The sequence below is a fragment of the Eretmochelys imbricata genome, chromosome 6 (genome assembly GCF_965152235.1).
Source record: "Eretmochelys imbricata isolate rEreImb1 chromosome 6, rEreImb1.hap1, whole genome shotgun sequence".
Classification (NCBI taxonomy): domain Eukaryota; kingdom Metazoa; phylum Chordata; order Testudines; family Cheloniidae; genus Eretmochelys; species Eretmochelys imbricata.
In genome coordinates this window covers 38,669,342-38,686,392 of record NC_135577.1, presented here as the reverse complement: position 1 = coordinate 38,686,392, position 17,051 = coordinate 38,669,342, and the positions used below count along the sequence as shown (strand labels likewise).

Genomic DNA, 17,051 nt, shown 5'->3' with positions numbered 1-17,051 from the left:
ATGCACTTTAGCAATACCTCATAAAAATCTTAGTCTGTGCTTGGTCCTCTTAAATAAGAAGAACAGTACGAGAGATACAGAAAGTCTAGCTGGTAAGGGTAAGAAAACACAAAAATGCACATGTAACTACAAAGAGCTTATCAAGATAGTATAACCTTGAATTCTGTAAATACTATTTTCAATTAAGTATTCCACACAATTTAACTCAAAACTTGAGAAATTCAGTATATATAAAGATGCAATAAATATTATAAACAGCATATTCAAGGGATTTGTTTATTTTTGGTTTACAAACAAAGGCACCCAATGTTTCTATTTACGTCTTATAAAAGCTTACAGATTTAACATTTCTTTTAGAGTATCTGTTCCTATGGCAGAAAATCCCATTATAGGAAAAAGCACTTTTCCCTTGGTCCCATATTTTAAATACCGGTATACCTGTTTAATGACCATCGGTTTTCAGACTGCTCTTCCTCCTACTTAACATGTCAGATTTCACTGTTATTTAGTGAGTTACAGAACACATTAACCTTACAGTATCAAAATATAGATTCAGTATGTTCTCATTAATATTTATAGTTCTGGAAACAGAAAACTGCAAACATTAATATGAAAAAAAAACAAAAAAAACCCAAGTGTCCTGTATGGAAAAAAAGGGCCTTCAGATACAATTTTAATGGCTGAGTCATGTGGAATGACAAAATAAATGTACTTAATGTGATAAGTCACTATCATGAATTAAACAGGGTGACTGATGAGTTTGTGTATGAAACAAAAATAGTAATCCACAACTAACATTAGTCTCAATTGTAAAGAAAAGCTTGGGGTTTTTAAATGGTTAAGTTTACATGGGAAAGATTAGAGATCCTTATGCTCAAAATGATGCAGTTACTTCAGTAATTTATTCATTCAATAGCAGAGATTCCTTTAAAGAGTGTTATGGACAAGAAAATCAGCTCAGTGGCTTCACAGTTCTCAGTTGCTCAGTTTAAAGGAATCATCATTAAAGGAACTATGTAAAAAACAAGTTATGGTTACAGAGAGAAAAAGCTGTTTAACTATTAATTTCATAATCTTGATACATTTGGGCCTCTTTCCAAGTTCACCCACATACCAAGAATGGAAAAAGTGGGTCATCGGATTCCAGACACCTTCTGCAGAAAATCTACATTTCATTAACAGTATATTTTCAAGTCCAATAACAGAAGATGTACAGGGAGGCAGCTATGACAAATACATCAGGGATATTACAGTTAAGTGTAACACTTCGAATCACAAAAGCCACAATTTATTGTACTTTCAACCACTGTCGGAGGTCTCTCACACGTCATGGTGTGGTCCGAAACCATTATAGTTTTGTATCACTGTAAAGAATATTCACACAATATTCTTTAAGAGGAAGCAAGGTTTTCAGTACTTATTACAGAGTATTTAGCTTCAACAAAGGAAGCTGTTCTTTCCAAAACTGGATATACACTCACATGAAATAAAGTGTTTTCCTTTAAAGTTAGCTTTTCACAAGAACAGCAAAATAAGCTCATTGCACACTTACTTCAAATGGGACAAGAAAACAAATATGTATACATGTTTTATGTAATTTTTGTATGATTAATTTAAAATTTACCTTTCCAGGCATATTCAAAAACACATACTGGATTTAAGTACAGCACAAACTGATCATTTTAATGAGAACATACCATGTAGGTGTGTAGGTGTGTCAAATAAAAGCAATGTTAAAAATGTTTCAAAATAGAATTGTAGGCAATTGAGATATAAAGGGAAATTCATTAAGTGTTACATTAAAATAGAATTCAGCTGTTTCTTGCAGTTATTCAATATGTATTTATCCTGCTAAATCAAAATAGACATGCAGAAAAATAGATATCTTCAATTTTAGCCAAGAGTTTGCTACAAAATATTGTAAACTTAAAAAATTCTTAATTTATTTAAGACGTGCAGGATTCCTCTTCTCCCTACCTCCCCAGTGAAATGCAAGTTTGTGTTGGATCATTTTTGATGTGTTTTTTGCAAGTACATTAACTTCAATCCTTCACATAGTAAGAGAATTTTGTTGAGATCATGATTCTTGAAGATAGATAAAAATGGTTTAGCAAGGTATGTGACAGAGAATATACAATTTGTCTTAGCCAACCAGAGCTTAAAAAATATTCTACGAATGATATAAATAGTAGCAAAGGATATGGAAATTCCTCTGAAGAGGTTAATCTTGAACTAGGTGTGTAATTATTAATGCATTGCCTGTGTGTTCCTGATCTAGCCATCATCTAGTGCAAAGAAATTCAACAACTTGCATCTGTTCTTTTTACTGTCATATTTCCTTTCCTTTTATTTCTTTGTTCAATAAAAGGATTGATTCTGCTTTCCGACATGCAAATGGTTCTCACTGACTTTAATGGGAGTTTCATGCCAGCATCTAAGGGCAGAATTAATGTGTGTACACATTTTGAAGACTAGATCAGACAACTAGTCTTTCAATTAAGAGTGATGCAATTCTTTTACTGAAGGAGTCTTCATCATAGCCTTACAATCTTTGAGGAAGGAAGTGAGGGAAAGGTGCTAAAAGTCAAGAACAGAACAACATAAGAAGCTATCAGTAATTTACAAAGATCCACAGTCACTCATATGGGCTTGTAACGGGACAAAACTCACTAATCTAGGAGTCTCAAATAAATAGGTCTACAAACTGAGTCAATATTTTGTTCTTCTTACTGAATGTGCCTATTTACAGTAAAAATTAAAATCAGAAGTTACTTGTTAAGGCAGATTTCAATCAAATGCATTCCAGAATTGCACAGTTATATTGGTCAATGATCCAAACGTTTCTCCCCAGGCCAAAGAGTTAAACTTGCTGTGGATAGATTTTTGTTTGTAATGCTAACACATTTGTCTAATGCCAATTTGATCCAGTATTCAACTGTTTTATTCTCTAAGTTTTCATGGAATACACAATTAAACATTACATATACTGTACTGTATATTTCACACTCCAGGTCTAAGATGATTTCATGTTTTTACAAAAGATGAGATGACTAAGTACATTTTACAGGCTTTGTGCAGTTAGACCACCATATGCATAGATGTCCTAATGCTAAAAATTCTTCTCTTCAGTATCTCATAGTACTGGATGCTCTAAAGTAGGAGAGGAACTTGTAACACAGACTAACCACGAAGTACCAGATGTTTCTCGCCATTTGTGATCTTGCAATAAAGATACGCCAGATCAGGATCACAAGGACTGTATTGAAGCCATAACGTATGTTCCTTAACCTAGGAAAGAATTAAAGAAATGTAAAGGTTTTAAGTGTTGAGAAAACACTGAGCTCTGCAGATGAAAGATGCTATAGAAGTGCAACCTCTAATTTATTATGGAATTTAAGGCATTCCACATTTCTCACACCCCAAGTTGCACTGTGGGCCAAATTAACTGAACGAAGGGGCAGCAGCTCATCTGCAGTCACCCCAGGGGACTGGGACCAGATTAATCATTGAGAAAGGGGCTTGGCAGGAATGGAAAGGAAAGCTATATAACTGGGTTAGAAACTGTACTACAGAATAAACAGAAATGTAATATGCCAACAGTGAAGGGTATTTATCAAGCAAATTCAAGGCTAACACATGGTCATTTTCCAATATATTTTTAGAAAGGACACTAATTCTTAGTTTCCAGAACATGCAGCATTCGTTTCTTTAACAGGTTTAAGATACACAGTACTGACTGACTGGCTGGGGGGGCGGGGGGGGGGAGTGCGTTTTTCAGCTATGGGAACCCTAGAACTCACCTACAACTTTAGACTTACTCTTTTTGAAGACAGGATCTCAGACTATTTTAAAACTTAAAAACATTTAATTTACTTTGTAATGCATCTCTGAAGATAGGTAGTCTTCAGAGGTGTGAATCCAAGATCGTGTCCCTGAACCATGTAACAGGACTTTGTAGCTTCTCTAATCTGCCGTCATTCAGTTTTTTTCTTTTTTATTTAAAATAAGCACAATTAGTATGACTATTGCAGACATAGCTCAAAAACAAAATGCAGCCAAATAGACACAATAGTACTTCACTCTCTAGATCAGCTGAATCGTTTGCCTGTTTGCAGCCTCTATAAAAAAAAAGTTATAACACTATTTGTATCACACAAAAAGTATTCTCTTGCTCCCTGACTGGAGCGAGATCTGTTCTTACAGTAGACACAAGTAATTAAATTGATTCTCCTCTTTACAAAGCTAGATAAACTGCTTGGTGAATTTTAAAACTACTCTGTTGGCCAAACAGATCCTTCTTCACACCAAACATAATAATAAAAGAAGACATTGTGATTATTACAACTTCTAAGCACTGTAAACATTGCACTGAAATCTATATATCAAGAAGACTAAGTTTATGAATTTCCAGAGCTCATATCACTGTCGCATCAGGTCAAAAATATTTAAATGTTCTCATAATCAGCTGTGTAGGATTTACATATAAAAAGCAGTGGGGATTATAACACAACTTTATACATGTAGATACTATGGGACCTCTATAATAACACAGAAGAAAAGTTACTGACAAAGGAAGCCATTCACAGTTTGTGATAAACAAGTGTTGCTCAGTATCTGAATATGAGAGATTCTGAAGACAGTCAAAGCTGCCTTAATGCAAGTTATTTAGTGGCTTTTTGTTTATTTTCATGTAGTGTCCAATTCATCTAAGCACCATAACTGTAGCTACTATATTACTGTGCTTCCAGGCACTAGATGACACCAAGTTCTCTTCTCACTCTTCCTTCGTAACTGGCAGCAGAACTCCCCAATAGACAAAACTCTGGTGATCTTTAACTGGCTCTTCTTGCTGTGCAGCTCAGTCTTTTCTTTATCTTACTGGAGATAAGACAAAGCAGCACATTGCTCCTCCCCTTCTCTGCCTGAATGGCCACAAATGCTTCCAGAAAAGGTAAAAATGTTTTTACTGATTACAACCTGTGTAGAACTGGTATGTTCTGCATGCAGATTGGTCAGACCACTCAGAAAGAAAGTAAGCCAACCTCTCTCATTCACGAAGTCCTAACAAATTTACATATTGAAAGGGGTAGAATTCACGGACTACCGAATTTGGACAGTAACCCAGTTGGCATTGTGAAAGCAGATGGAAGAAAGGATCCCAGCCAAGGTTCAGGTACTCAGGAAACAGAAACGAAATTGCTTTGCATGCCATTTTTTCCAAAGCTGGTATTTGCCCACCTTCCGCAGTGCAGTTACTGTTTCATGTCATAGCCAAATGTCTCTCTCCCCATTGATACTAAATCCAGGCCATTCTCTTACTCCCACACTGTGAAAGCCTATCCGTCTTCCATCCGGGGAAACAGTTCTATGCAGTAGTAGTTTATCTGAAGGGCCAATCCTCTGCTAAGCCCCCCCACATCAGTCCTAGATTCAAGAAGTAGATTCCTTCAAACTCTAGGCAGCTGGTGGCTGTATATGGCTAAACAGGCTCCCAGTCCAGACTGAACACCAGACCTGAACTCCAGAGCCCAAAACTCTTTCAGCTCAGAAAGAAAGTTTAATTTAGAAAAGTCTACCTCAGACTGAAGCATTCCTAATACTGAACTGGACAGAACAGTTTCATGGCAACAATGCATTGCCCATTGTATAGGGCGGTTGGGGGCGATGTCAGGAGAGTTAGGAGGGAGAGAAGAGGAGCTACACCAGAAGGACTCAGCAGACAGCAGAACCAACTGAGAGAGTGGCTCCTCTATTCCAAAGCGAGGGAACACAAGACAGACCCTTTCATTTCCACACAGAACCAGTCTTTCAAAGCGTTACAACGAACTCTGATAAGAATGGATTGATCACTTTGTCAGTCAGAGGAGAAATAGTTTACTCCATTAACATTATATTAATAAAGCATGATTAAGCCATAGGGCAAGAAGGGACTGAGGTAGACAAGGAAAGGAAAAACAATACGCAGAAAGGGAAATATATTAAGAAACAACTGAAATGCAAACCTACTTCTTCAAATGTTTCCTAGCTGCAGGGAGACCTGACATTTCCTCATTCAATACATATTTCTTAGTTCCCATACAGTAGTTCTCCATGTATTCTGCCCAGTGTAACTGTCGAACATCAAAATTAAACACCTACATAAAAAGAGAACCTAATGGTTAGAACTTTTAAGAAAAAAAATCATTACATTAACTTTACCCATCAGTCTCATAACGCAAGAACAAAAATGGACATGTCACGGTCAGATACCTCCATCACAGAATAATTACAAGGAAATAAGTGTCCTATGCTTTCACAAAAAAAAAGAAAAAAAAAGAAAAGAAACACACACCCCAAAGTCCAAAGATCTAGATTTTCTTTTCTGGCCTCACCACAGGCTTAACGTGTGACCTTCAGTGAGATAGCTAATGACTGACTCATTTTCCCCATCTGGAAAATTTCTTAGAAGTATGTTGCTTTGCCTTACAGAGTTGGTGGGTATGTCTGTATTGCAAATAAAAACCCATGGCTGGCCCATGCCAGCTGACTTGGGCTCAGGCTAAAGGGTTGTTTAATTGTGATGCAGGCGTTCAGGCTGCAGCCTGGGCTCTAGGACCCTGCACATCTACACCACTGTAAGCCCGAGTGTAGACAAACCATCTAAAGAGGCCTAGGCATTTATACTATGGTTTTCCATGTATTCAATGTATGTATTCAAATTGATGGCATTTACGTTATTCTTTAGTATTATTTAATGCCGCAATAGACTGAATGGTCTAAGATTTTGTTATTTTAGTCCTTCAGCCATTTTCTATGTCACCTGTGCAGTTCTTTTAAAACATACTTGACTTGTAGGACTTTACATTCTGTATGTATTCTATGTGGTTACCACCTAAGAGAGTTTCTTCATCACTGTGGTAGCTTTAGGAACTTAATTTTTCAGTGTGGATTTCTGGATTCCCTAATATCAGAACAGTCTGTGATGGCAGTCATGGCAAGTCTTATAACACACTACAATTTTCTAGAGGTTTTTACTTACAAATACTACAGATTTCCGATAACAGAACTAGTGAGGTCATGACAAGGGCAAAAATCAAGTAAACAGTTCTGTAAGCTGGAAAAAAAAAAGTGTCCTTGATAATTTATCCAGATTCATAAAGTTGATATTACTTATGCTAACTCAGAGGTGGGCAAACTATGGCCTGCGGGCAACATCCAGCCCACAGAACTGTCCTGCCTGGCCTCTGAGCTCCCTGCCGGGGAGACTAACCCCCGGCCCCTCCCCTGTTTTCCCCCCTCTCCCACAGCCACGCCGGCAGCGCTCTGGGCAGCGGGCCTGTGCGCTCCTGCAGGGCAGCGTGGCAGTGTGTCTGGCTCAGCCAGGCGGCGCAGCTCCCAGACATGCTGCTCTGAGTGGGATCCAGGGAGTTGTATAAGGGGCAGGGGGTCCCGGGGGGGGGGGCAGTCAGGGAGCGGGGGAGGGTTAGATAGCGGGTGGCATCCTGGGGGGCAGTTAGGGGCAGGGGTTCGGATGGGTCAGAGGTTCTGAGGGGGGCAGTCAGGGGGCAGGAAGTGGGAAGGAACGGATAGGGCGCAGGGGCCAGGCTGTTTGGGGATGCACAGCCTTCCCTACCTGGCCCTCCATACAGTTTCACACCCTGATGTGGCCCTCGGGCCAACAATTTGCCCACCCCTGTGCTAACTCCTGAGCATCCATGCTGCCAATTCACAAAATAAGCAGCTTCACAGTTCACTTGGATCACTGGGAAATATCAGGAAAAATAAACTCACTACAACTGAGGAGACAGTCTCCTCTTTCCTCCTCCTTCCTCCAGCAATTTATCTTAACTCAAATATTCAAAATATAGAGAAGATTAACATACATTTCAAGACATGCATATAAAATGCAAATATACTGTCAAACAATCTAGAAATAAAACTTTCTAGTGCCAATATGAATTATGCTCGAAAGCACTCAAAATTCAAGTTTAATATCTTAAAACATTTTAAATCCTATTTTCATTTCACATCAAGAAAGAAATTCCATTATTTAACTTTCAAATTGTTCAACAATTACTTTGTGCACATTCTTCAATTTTAGGACACCTCTCTGTAGGGCAAAGGCTATTTGGTGGCTTTGCACAGTCCAAAGTATATTCTTATTCCCCTGAAGGTCAGAACAAGAGACCAGCAACCCAGAATTGCTTATTTAAGGAAGATGATCTGGGATTAAGTTTGAAAACACAGATACCAACTGGCTGTTCTGTTTTATCAAAAAGTATAAAGTGCAGTGTGTCCACTCTCCCATTAAAATCTGCACAGCCTTCAAACTTAAAATCAGAACACCACAACATCTCTAGTTTAATGGAAGAGAAGTAGCTGCACTAGGTTTTGCTCGTTATTTCAGACAGACACTTTACCCCGACTTTTGGGATGATTTTAACTTTTAAAATAGGTTTTGGGAACATTAGTCTTTATCATTTGCTTTTTCTAGGTTACTTTCATTTAGTGTCACTCAATTATTCACAGGATATTTTATATAACATCAATGTTAATTTAATACTGTTTTTATTTTACATTGCTTTACCCACTGCATGTTTATCTTGCTCTTTACTAATTGTTTTCATTAACTTTCAGGTTTTGCACCTCACCATTCATTTATGATTGCATGCACACGCTCTAGGGCACCTTCATCCAGAATGAGCATGGGTGGGAGGAGGGAATAGAAGAACAGAGAGCTCGATTTTTAGTTGAAAAAAGAAATGGGGGAGGAAATCATCAGTTCAAAGCCTCCAAACCAAAATAAAACATTTTTGACCAATGAAAGTGCTTCCACCTAGGTACATATATTAGTTGTGCTGATGCCTAGGTACTATGGATATGAACCTATAAGATTCTTGTTCAGATGTGATGGTCTTCTAGTGAAGAACTGTATTAGCATCCACAATGCTGGCCACAACTGACCAGGATAAATAGTTTTCAGCGTCCTGTCTGCAAACTCAACTCTTTATAATACCATTCAAACATTATGAAATCATCTAGTGAAGACCAGCCCAAGGTGAGTTGTAGGTGCTCAGCACCAACCAGTATAAAATAATTCTACTTCTGTTGATGGTAAATGAGGTTTAGATACCATTTAATAAAAATGTTTGGAGTTCCTCAGATAAACTCAATATAAAAAGTGCAAATTATTATAATTACTTTTATCGCCTCTCCGGCTTAGAGGTGCTTTTTCAGAGTGAATCTTACCAAGTTTACAAAGTGCTACATCACGTACTTAAGATACATGTACTCCACAAATGTATCCTTGCTGTAGAAGACATTCTACGGGTAAAAACCATATATTTCTGCTTTAGCAACATCTTTCACACTATCTGAAAACCACTTGGTAGCTCTGGAAGAAGACAAGAAACTTTGCATAACTTTTTCCATCAGTGCTGAAGACTGAGTTAGGTTATGACATAACTTAGAGAAAAAACATGGAAACTGGTTGTTTCTTCTGCTGCAGTCTGAGTGTATGTAATCACATTAGTGAGAACAAAAAGGCCCAGACACGTACTAAACAAAGACAACCGTGTCAGAAGAGACACGGGGCAATTAAAGTTATTTAGTTTTAACTGCACTTTCCAAATTTTGGTTCAAGAGCCTTATTACTGCTATATAATACAGCCCTTGAAAGAGACCAACCAAGGACTGATAAACATGGAGCTTGTTCTCTTTGTTCCTGGATTTATGTACTTTGTACGAAATGAGTAAACAAGCATATGTCTGCTGTCTCAAATATTGCTCTGAGCTGCTTCTCAGACATTTTCTTGTTTTGGAAAAAGACTGGGATTGTAATAGAAGAGTGACGCCTGATCTTTTTCCAGGCTCCTTCCCTAGAAGCAAGACTGTACTTTAAATATTATTGTTGCTAGCAGATTTCAGGATGGTTTTCCCTAAATAATGTGGTTGTGGATTTATTTTTGTCTGAAAACTATATTAAAGCTCACCTGAGGCATTCACCCACATCACTTATTTAATCCATGTTAGAAAACAGTTTTTAGACTCAGATTTAATTTTTTTATTTGTTTGGACTAGACTGAACAGGCATGTATTGAGCCAAGTCATTTATACAGGCCAATGATAGTGGCACTCACAGTGGGGGTTGTGGGTGTGGATTGTAGGGTGACCTTACGTTTTGGGCTATTTGATTTTACATGTCTGGGAGCCCCAAAATGATAGACTACCGACCTTCCCTTAGGGTAAGGGGATTTAAAACTTGGGCTCCCTTTGGTCTTTTTTTAAAATCAAAATTGGGGTTAAGTTTATTCCCACACCCCTTCTCCCTCTTAACATGGGGGACAGGAGAATTTCCCTTCCCCTGGTATTTTCACCCCCCATGAGCCCTTGATTGAACATATTCATCAGCAATTTCTGCAGCCTCCAAAACCGTGCAAGGCTTTTTGTCACAGATGGCTGCCTTCACCTCACGTATAACCGCCCATAACAATTGCTTCTGGGCCATCAGTTCAAAGAGTTTTTCATAATCGCCTTCAGTCTCTGCCCCCATTATCCATTTTCTTGTAAAATTTACACATTTTATGCAGATATTCAACAAGTGATATTGTCAAACATCTTAATATTTCTATATTTCAACTGACAGGAATCAGATGTAATCAAACCTTTTCAAAAGATTTTCTTATACATCTTAGCATCACCCTCCTCCATATCATTAAAAACTTCTCTGGCTTTCCTGATTAATCTGGTCAAGAGAACAGGCATTCACTTATCCTCTGTGATCTTGTGGATACCATAACATCTCTCAAAAGGTAGACAGGAACTCTTCCACACAGTCCATCTCTTTGTAAGTCAGGCAGATTCTCTCCTACTCCCTGGTGCCGGAGGGGAGGAGGGGGAAGCTATTCATTGGCTGAGAATGCACCAGTATTTTCAGTTGCAATGTGTGAGCTCTCTTGTTGTTCCATGAGTCTCCGGTAGGCTCTCTTCAATCTGTTCGTTGGCTTTGACTGCTGCCATGTTCCATGTGTCTTCAGTGTGATCTCTCCTCAGCCTCCTCGGCTTCTCTGGTATCCCTGATCAGCAGCTCTGCCATCATTCTCTCTTGCTCGTGTTACTTCCTGGGCTGCCAGGTACTGCAATTGGGCCTGTTCCCCTGCAGCGTCTGGGGAAGCAGGGCCCTCGGACCCCGGTCAAAGCTTATGAGCCAAGCTCTCAGTTCCTAATCTGAGGCTTTAATGGGCTATTCCCCTATTTTTACATAACTTTCCAAGGCCTTTTGTGTCAAGGCTATGATATGACTGAGATTCACTTATTGTGACTAATCTTTAACTCTTAAAAACTCTCAATATTAAATTTAAACTTTTAACAGCGCTGGCGTTATGATCTAAAAGCCCAGATGACCTGAGGCATGTGAATCCTGCAAACACTACACCAATTGTCACACTGTCTGGAGTGATTCATGATTATGCGTGCCAACCTCAGGGTGGTGTATTAAAAAGCAGGGCAGACACCCCAAATTGGTGGTATGTTCTATAATGAGAATTCACTAACCCAGTAACAAATGTGACCTCCTAAAGCACTTATCATGGAGTCACAGACAGTCGCCTTGGGCATTCCAGTCTATCTTGCCACCCAGACATACTGGACTTAGTGACAGTTGGTTGCAATACACCACAGATCACAAAAGATTCAGGGGTCTTCCAGTCCCAACAGACCAGTCATTTACCCCGGGTTAATTTGTATCTCAGACCCCACACCAAAGACAATGCTTGTAGCCAATCCTACAGTAAAACTAACTATGGATTTGTTAACTTGGAAAAAAAATGAGAGCGTTATTTACAAGTTAAAGCAGACAAACATATATACACAAATGAGTTACAGTCTATGGTTCCAAAAGCTTGAGAGTTGTAGCAATCTGTCAGCACTGAATGTCTTTTAGGGCTAACCGATGCCAAGAAGCAGGGGATCTCTTGCTTATGTTTAGGAATCTTTGCCACTCCCAGAGTCCAGAGAGCATAAAAATCCAGTTGCTCCTTATCAGGAATTTTTATGTGCCCTCACCCGCAAATAAAAGCTTATGGACAAGTTCATGTGCAGACCTCTCCTTCCTGGAGGGAGTTAGGAATGCAGTCAGTCAAAGTCTCTGTTCTTTAATGCTCCACAATGTATCATTTGCCTTCAAAGGGCCATCCTGTCTACAGGACGAGCATTTTACCTTAATCAATGCTGCTTCTACTGTTTGGTGAGCTACACAATTACATAGGTTTACAATGCAAACATGCAATATAACTTTATACCATGGACTAGAGATAAGTGAGATTAATACATGCAGCTTCCTACAAGCATTTCATGAAGTCTAAATACAAAACACAGTTATAAATCCCGTACTCATCTTAACTATGCTAACACATAGGGGAACTACGTTGTTTTTCATCGTGAATTTGTCAGTCTTCAGCTGAGGCCTCAAGCTTGGGCAAAGACTGGTACCTGGTCTGCCAGCATCACAATAATCACGCATTGTCCTACTCTCACAGATCACAGTATGGAGCCATTTTTTACTATCAAAATGGGGGAAAGCCATTTTCATACATTGTTTCAGCAAGCATAGCTTCTCCCCCCTCATATGAAAAGGACATCGTTATTTTTAAAAAAAATTATGAAGTTATGCTGCTGCCTAATATTTTAAAAACTGCTTTATCCATATTACACCTTACCACACCAGGGGCAAAAAATCTGATAGGTGAAGTGGTCTTTAAAAACACACACACCTACCTTATTCATGGTGTACACAAAAATCTTAGACAGTTATAGTGAAGCTACCAGTTCGATTTTTTTTTTTAAATAGGTGGTCCAACTGGATCACAAAGAAACATTACTTATTTTAATTAAACTTCCATTACCCAGTCTTAAGTAAATAGATTCAGTTCTTTTAAATCCTTAAATGACTGATAGGAGGCAAGTTACACAAAGACTACTTGCCTTTTTGTCTTCAGGGCTTAGTTGGTTCATTAGCATATTGACATTCTCAGTGTTCCAAATCCAAGAATTACTTGTAAAGTATTCTATTAACATCATGGCCTTGTGAAGACGGGTTATAGTTTTCATCATCCTATTGCCCAAGGAAAGGGATTTACAGGTTACAATAGCAAAAAAACATGTCCAAAACCAACATACCCATGCCATCCAAACCACCAATCTCAATTTCCCCATAACACAATGCATTAATACCAACACAGCAACTCCCGAATCACCCAGCACACCAAGCATGACTACCTTTAACAGATAAATAGAATATTCCTGCACATTTTATATTTTTATTTTAAAACGTACCGGAGAGCCAATCTTTGCCAGCTGTTGCAATCCGAAATTTTGCTTCAGCAACCTAAAATAGTGTTCTAATGGTTCTACCTTTCAAAGTATTTAGAAAAGAAATATAACAAAAGACGACAGATATTAGAAGAGCATCTTCCTACTAGCTTTTCTTGAAATTCTAAAACACTAACAGGTTGAAAAGACTTATTATTCATAATAAAAATATCTATTCTTATGCATAATAATTTAACTCGATGGAAAGTATTTACAGCCAAATTCTATGGTGTGGCTGATGGGGGGCTAGAAGGGAAAGAGAAGAGAGAAGAGAAGGAATGTGTATGCAAAGAAGGTATAAAAGATCATATTTGCACTTCCCTAAGTCTACTGGTAGTTCGAGTTCAGGGGAACTGGCTCAAGTTAGAGCAGCCCTACTACGGCTAGAAATAGCCTCAAGTAGCAGAGGATTGACATAGCAAATGGATGGCCTGGCCCTGCTGCCATTCTTTGTCTCCACTTTGTTGGCCACAGGATAGGGAGTGGTTCAAGGTCTCTATGGCATGGAGCATCCCCCTTGCAGAGGGGCGATCCCTTCCTAGGTGGCAATGCCTACAGAGCAGTGCAAAGCAGCCACTCCGGAGAATATCGCCCCAAATATGCAGAAATATTCCATCATCCTTTATTGCCCAACTTAAGCCACTCTGTAAAATATAACATTAGGAGTACAGTGGGATTCAATTATAAGAATCAATCTGGGCAAATTCCTTGTTGACCAGAACATCTGAACATGGATCCATGAAACAGTGAGTTTTCCCCAGAATGGAAGTGTGCATAATAAGCAAGTTCTCCATCTTGCCAGGACGGCGAATTCTGCTTGGTATTGTAATGCCAAGGCTAGTCAGTCAAGTTATATAAGGTTCCAAATGACACTTGTACAACCCAACATCCTTTACCTTACTAGCCCACAAAAGGACCCATTTCTTTCCTGCTTTTGCAGACTCCAAATAAATCATTTCCAGTCCGGTCCTTATAACTGAATACACTGATCAGTGTAAACAAGGGGATGGAGAGGAACAAGAAACAAAACCCACCACCAATATGAAACTGCTTTTGGACCGTAACATTTGCTTCAGAAAGTTGAATGATCATTCACAGTGAGCAACAAAGGTCACTTACAGATAACTCTTCTTTGAGAGTTGCCTCTGAGCATTCATACTTGTAGGTGGGATATGGCGCTCCTTGATGTTGAGTCAGGGAATCTCAACCAAAGCAAACTCCATTGAACTATGTGAATGCACCCTTTAGTGAGGTCAATGGCCAACATCAATGTATAAGGGAGTTCAGCCATTACCCCCCTACCCCTACCCCCACCCTCAGTTCTTTCTCCTGGACCATGGAGCCCCAAAATGTGAAGAGAATTCTGAGACAGGAGGGAATGTGGGCAAGAAGCATGAATGCACAGAAGAGATTTAAAGAACAGTTACTCGTCAGTAACTTTCCTCAAGGACCTCTGTGCATTCCCACTTGTGGGAAAATCATGAACTTCCTTGTCTACAGGAGCTAAGATCTTTGTGCTCCGATTTTTTTTTCATGCCCTCGGAATGAAGTGCTAGGAGAAAAAGGAAAAATCCTCCATTGGAACTGGATACATCTGTAGTCTCTGCAGGAGACTACTGGCAACGAGAAGTGTGTCAGCAAGCTATCTACCTGAACTGAGTAGGCACTTTCAGATAGCGAGAAAAAAAATCCACCCTTAGGTTTTGGCTGAAAGATATCAAACAGGTAATCCAGGTTTTGCACAGGAACCTCAGCACGTCCTGCTCAGTGGCTTGTGGAACTGGTGGGGAAACCATTGAAGGGCAAGTGTTTGCATCTGCTGATGTCCCATTAATAGGGAAGTCATTGTCATCATCCTGTCTGAAGCTGAAGTGGCAATTCCAGGAAGGATAACTAAGCAGGTACTGGAACTGGTGGATTTATCAGCGAGGCTGGAGTTCAAGGTGAAGCTACTGGTTGCACAGGTGCCACTGCCAGTAGAAGTGAAAGTTGTGGTGGTGGAAGCATAGTCATTGGGACCAGGTACAGAGACCATGCTGATGCCATGTTTGTACGGTGAGACAGTCTGACAAGCCATATCAAACTAAACTCTTAGGGCTCCCTAAGGCACCCCACAGGGAATTCCCCCAGCTGGAGGAACTCACAGTTATTCAGACGAGGTGGTGTGGTGTGGAGATCCTGATAAAGTTCCTCTTCTGGCTCATTGTCAAAGGGAGTGGCCTCGCCCAGACCAATCAAATAGTGTACCATGTCCGATTCTCAGTGAATGAATGAGCAAGCAGAACTTGGCTTAATGCCTTAGGCTGCTCTGAGCATTCCACAACTGCAAATGGGAAAGGGCTCTTCTTTCTTCTGACAAGAGACCATCTAATTTTAGTTTAAGATAAACTAAACAGGGAGTTAATATCTGCCAAGCAGAGGTAGCAAGGTTCCTAATGCTCCTTGTTGCAGAAGAGAAGGAACTGAGGTAGATAGGGAATACCCTTCCTTATGTACAATAAGATGTCAGCAGATGACATCACCAGGAGACACTAGTGCAGCTCCAATGGACAAGGCTTTGGTAGAGAATGTAATTCAACTTCAGGGGGTACCATCCCCCACCCCCAAGTGGGAATTCTGAGGAGACTCAAAGAGCATCAGTTCCACTGTGAAGACATTAACCTGAAGTTTTCTTTAAAATACATATTTTAGATTGTTGCAAAGACAATTGTTAGACATATGTAAATAAACACATACAAATAACAAGGCAATAGAACAATACGATCAGATAATACTGCATCACACTTTCTCCCAGCAACCATAAAATGATCAGAGGTTTTCAATATATTTCTTTATCTTAAAGAACTAAATGCCAGCCATGGTTAATGAGGCGCACAGAGAATGTGCCAATAATTTGTAGTGGTTAGCCAGTGCTACTCATCCCACACTTTCATGAGCATAAAATTAAGTAAAAGAAAAAAGAGAGAATATATTAAATATGAACAAGGATTTTAAAACAGTTAACTAAGCAATTCAAATATGTACGTCATCAAAAGTACAACTTTAATTCAAAGCTCCCTTGCTTTATTAAAGTTTTGCAAAAAAAAATTTCTAGGAAACGTCTCCACATTACAAATAGTTCTATTGAAAAATAAGAGCTGGTGCCTTCATTAACTCACAGCTCTGCTGATGTATAAGCCTTTCGATAATCTTTTATTGCTATTGCTCTTAACTCTGTGGGTGTTTGCACATGTATTCTACGTACAGAATGAGTTACTGAGAAAAATCTGCCACCTTAAATAGGACATAATTTTTGCAGTTTCTTCATATAAGGCATGGAATGAAAGTGCAGGAGAGAATTTGTAATAAAATAAACATTTATATCCCCCAAACAGAATAATCTCAAGCAATTTTTTAAAGCCATTATCTGGCTGCTTTTCTTCTAGATACTTAATTCACTGCTTCTATGGGTTTCATTAAGCAGAATGCTGGTAGGTCCTTGGCCACAAACACCGCTATGTAGTTCATCAAACACCTGGAATGTTATGATCATGACCGGAGAACATATCTGTAAGGTTTTAGTGTGCTGTGGAAGGTAGTCATATAGAGGGGCATATATTCATGCCTAAGTACACAAAGAGTTGCATCAAAGGAACCCATAGAAACCTCATACAAAGGAAAGGCAGATACATGGCACATTCCAGCACCACATATATCTGTCTCTT

The 17,051-nt window shown here is 39.2% G+C and overlaps 1 protein-coding gene across 5 annotated transcripts in view; it reads right to left on the bottom strand.

Annotated features, from left to right (window-relative positions):
* Nucleotides 1-257: 257 nt before the first annotated feature.
* FAR1 (fatty acyl-CoA reductase 1) overlaps nt 258-17,051 on the bottom strand; it is a 76,275-nt gene continuing 59,481 nt past the window's right edge. For all 5 annotated transcript variants that reach the window (XM_077818444.1, XM_077818443.1, XM_077818445.1 and 2 more), the window contains 3 exons: nt 12,961-13,090; nt 6,007-6,134; nt 258-3,288 (listed from right to left, as the gene is read on the bottom strand). In XM_077818444.1, coding sequence (XP_077674570.1) covers nt 3,126-3,288; nt 6,007-6,134; nt 12,961-13,090 — 421 coding nt within the window. In that variant the 3' untranslated portion in view covers nt 258-3,125. The remainder of the gene's footprint in view (nt 3,289-6,006; nt 6,135-12,960; nt 13,091-17,051) is intronic.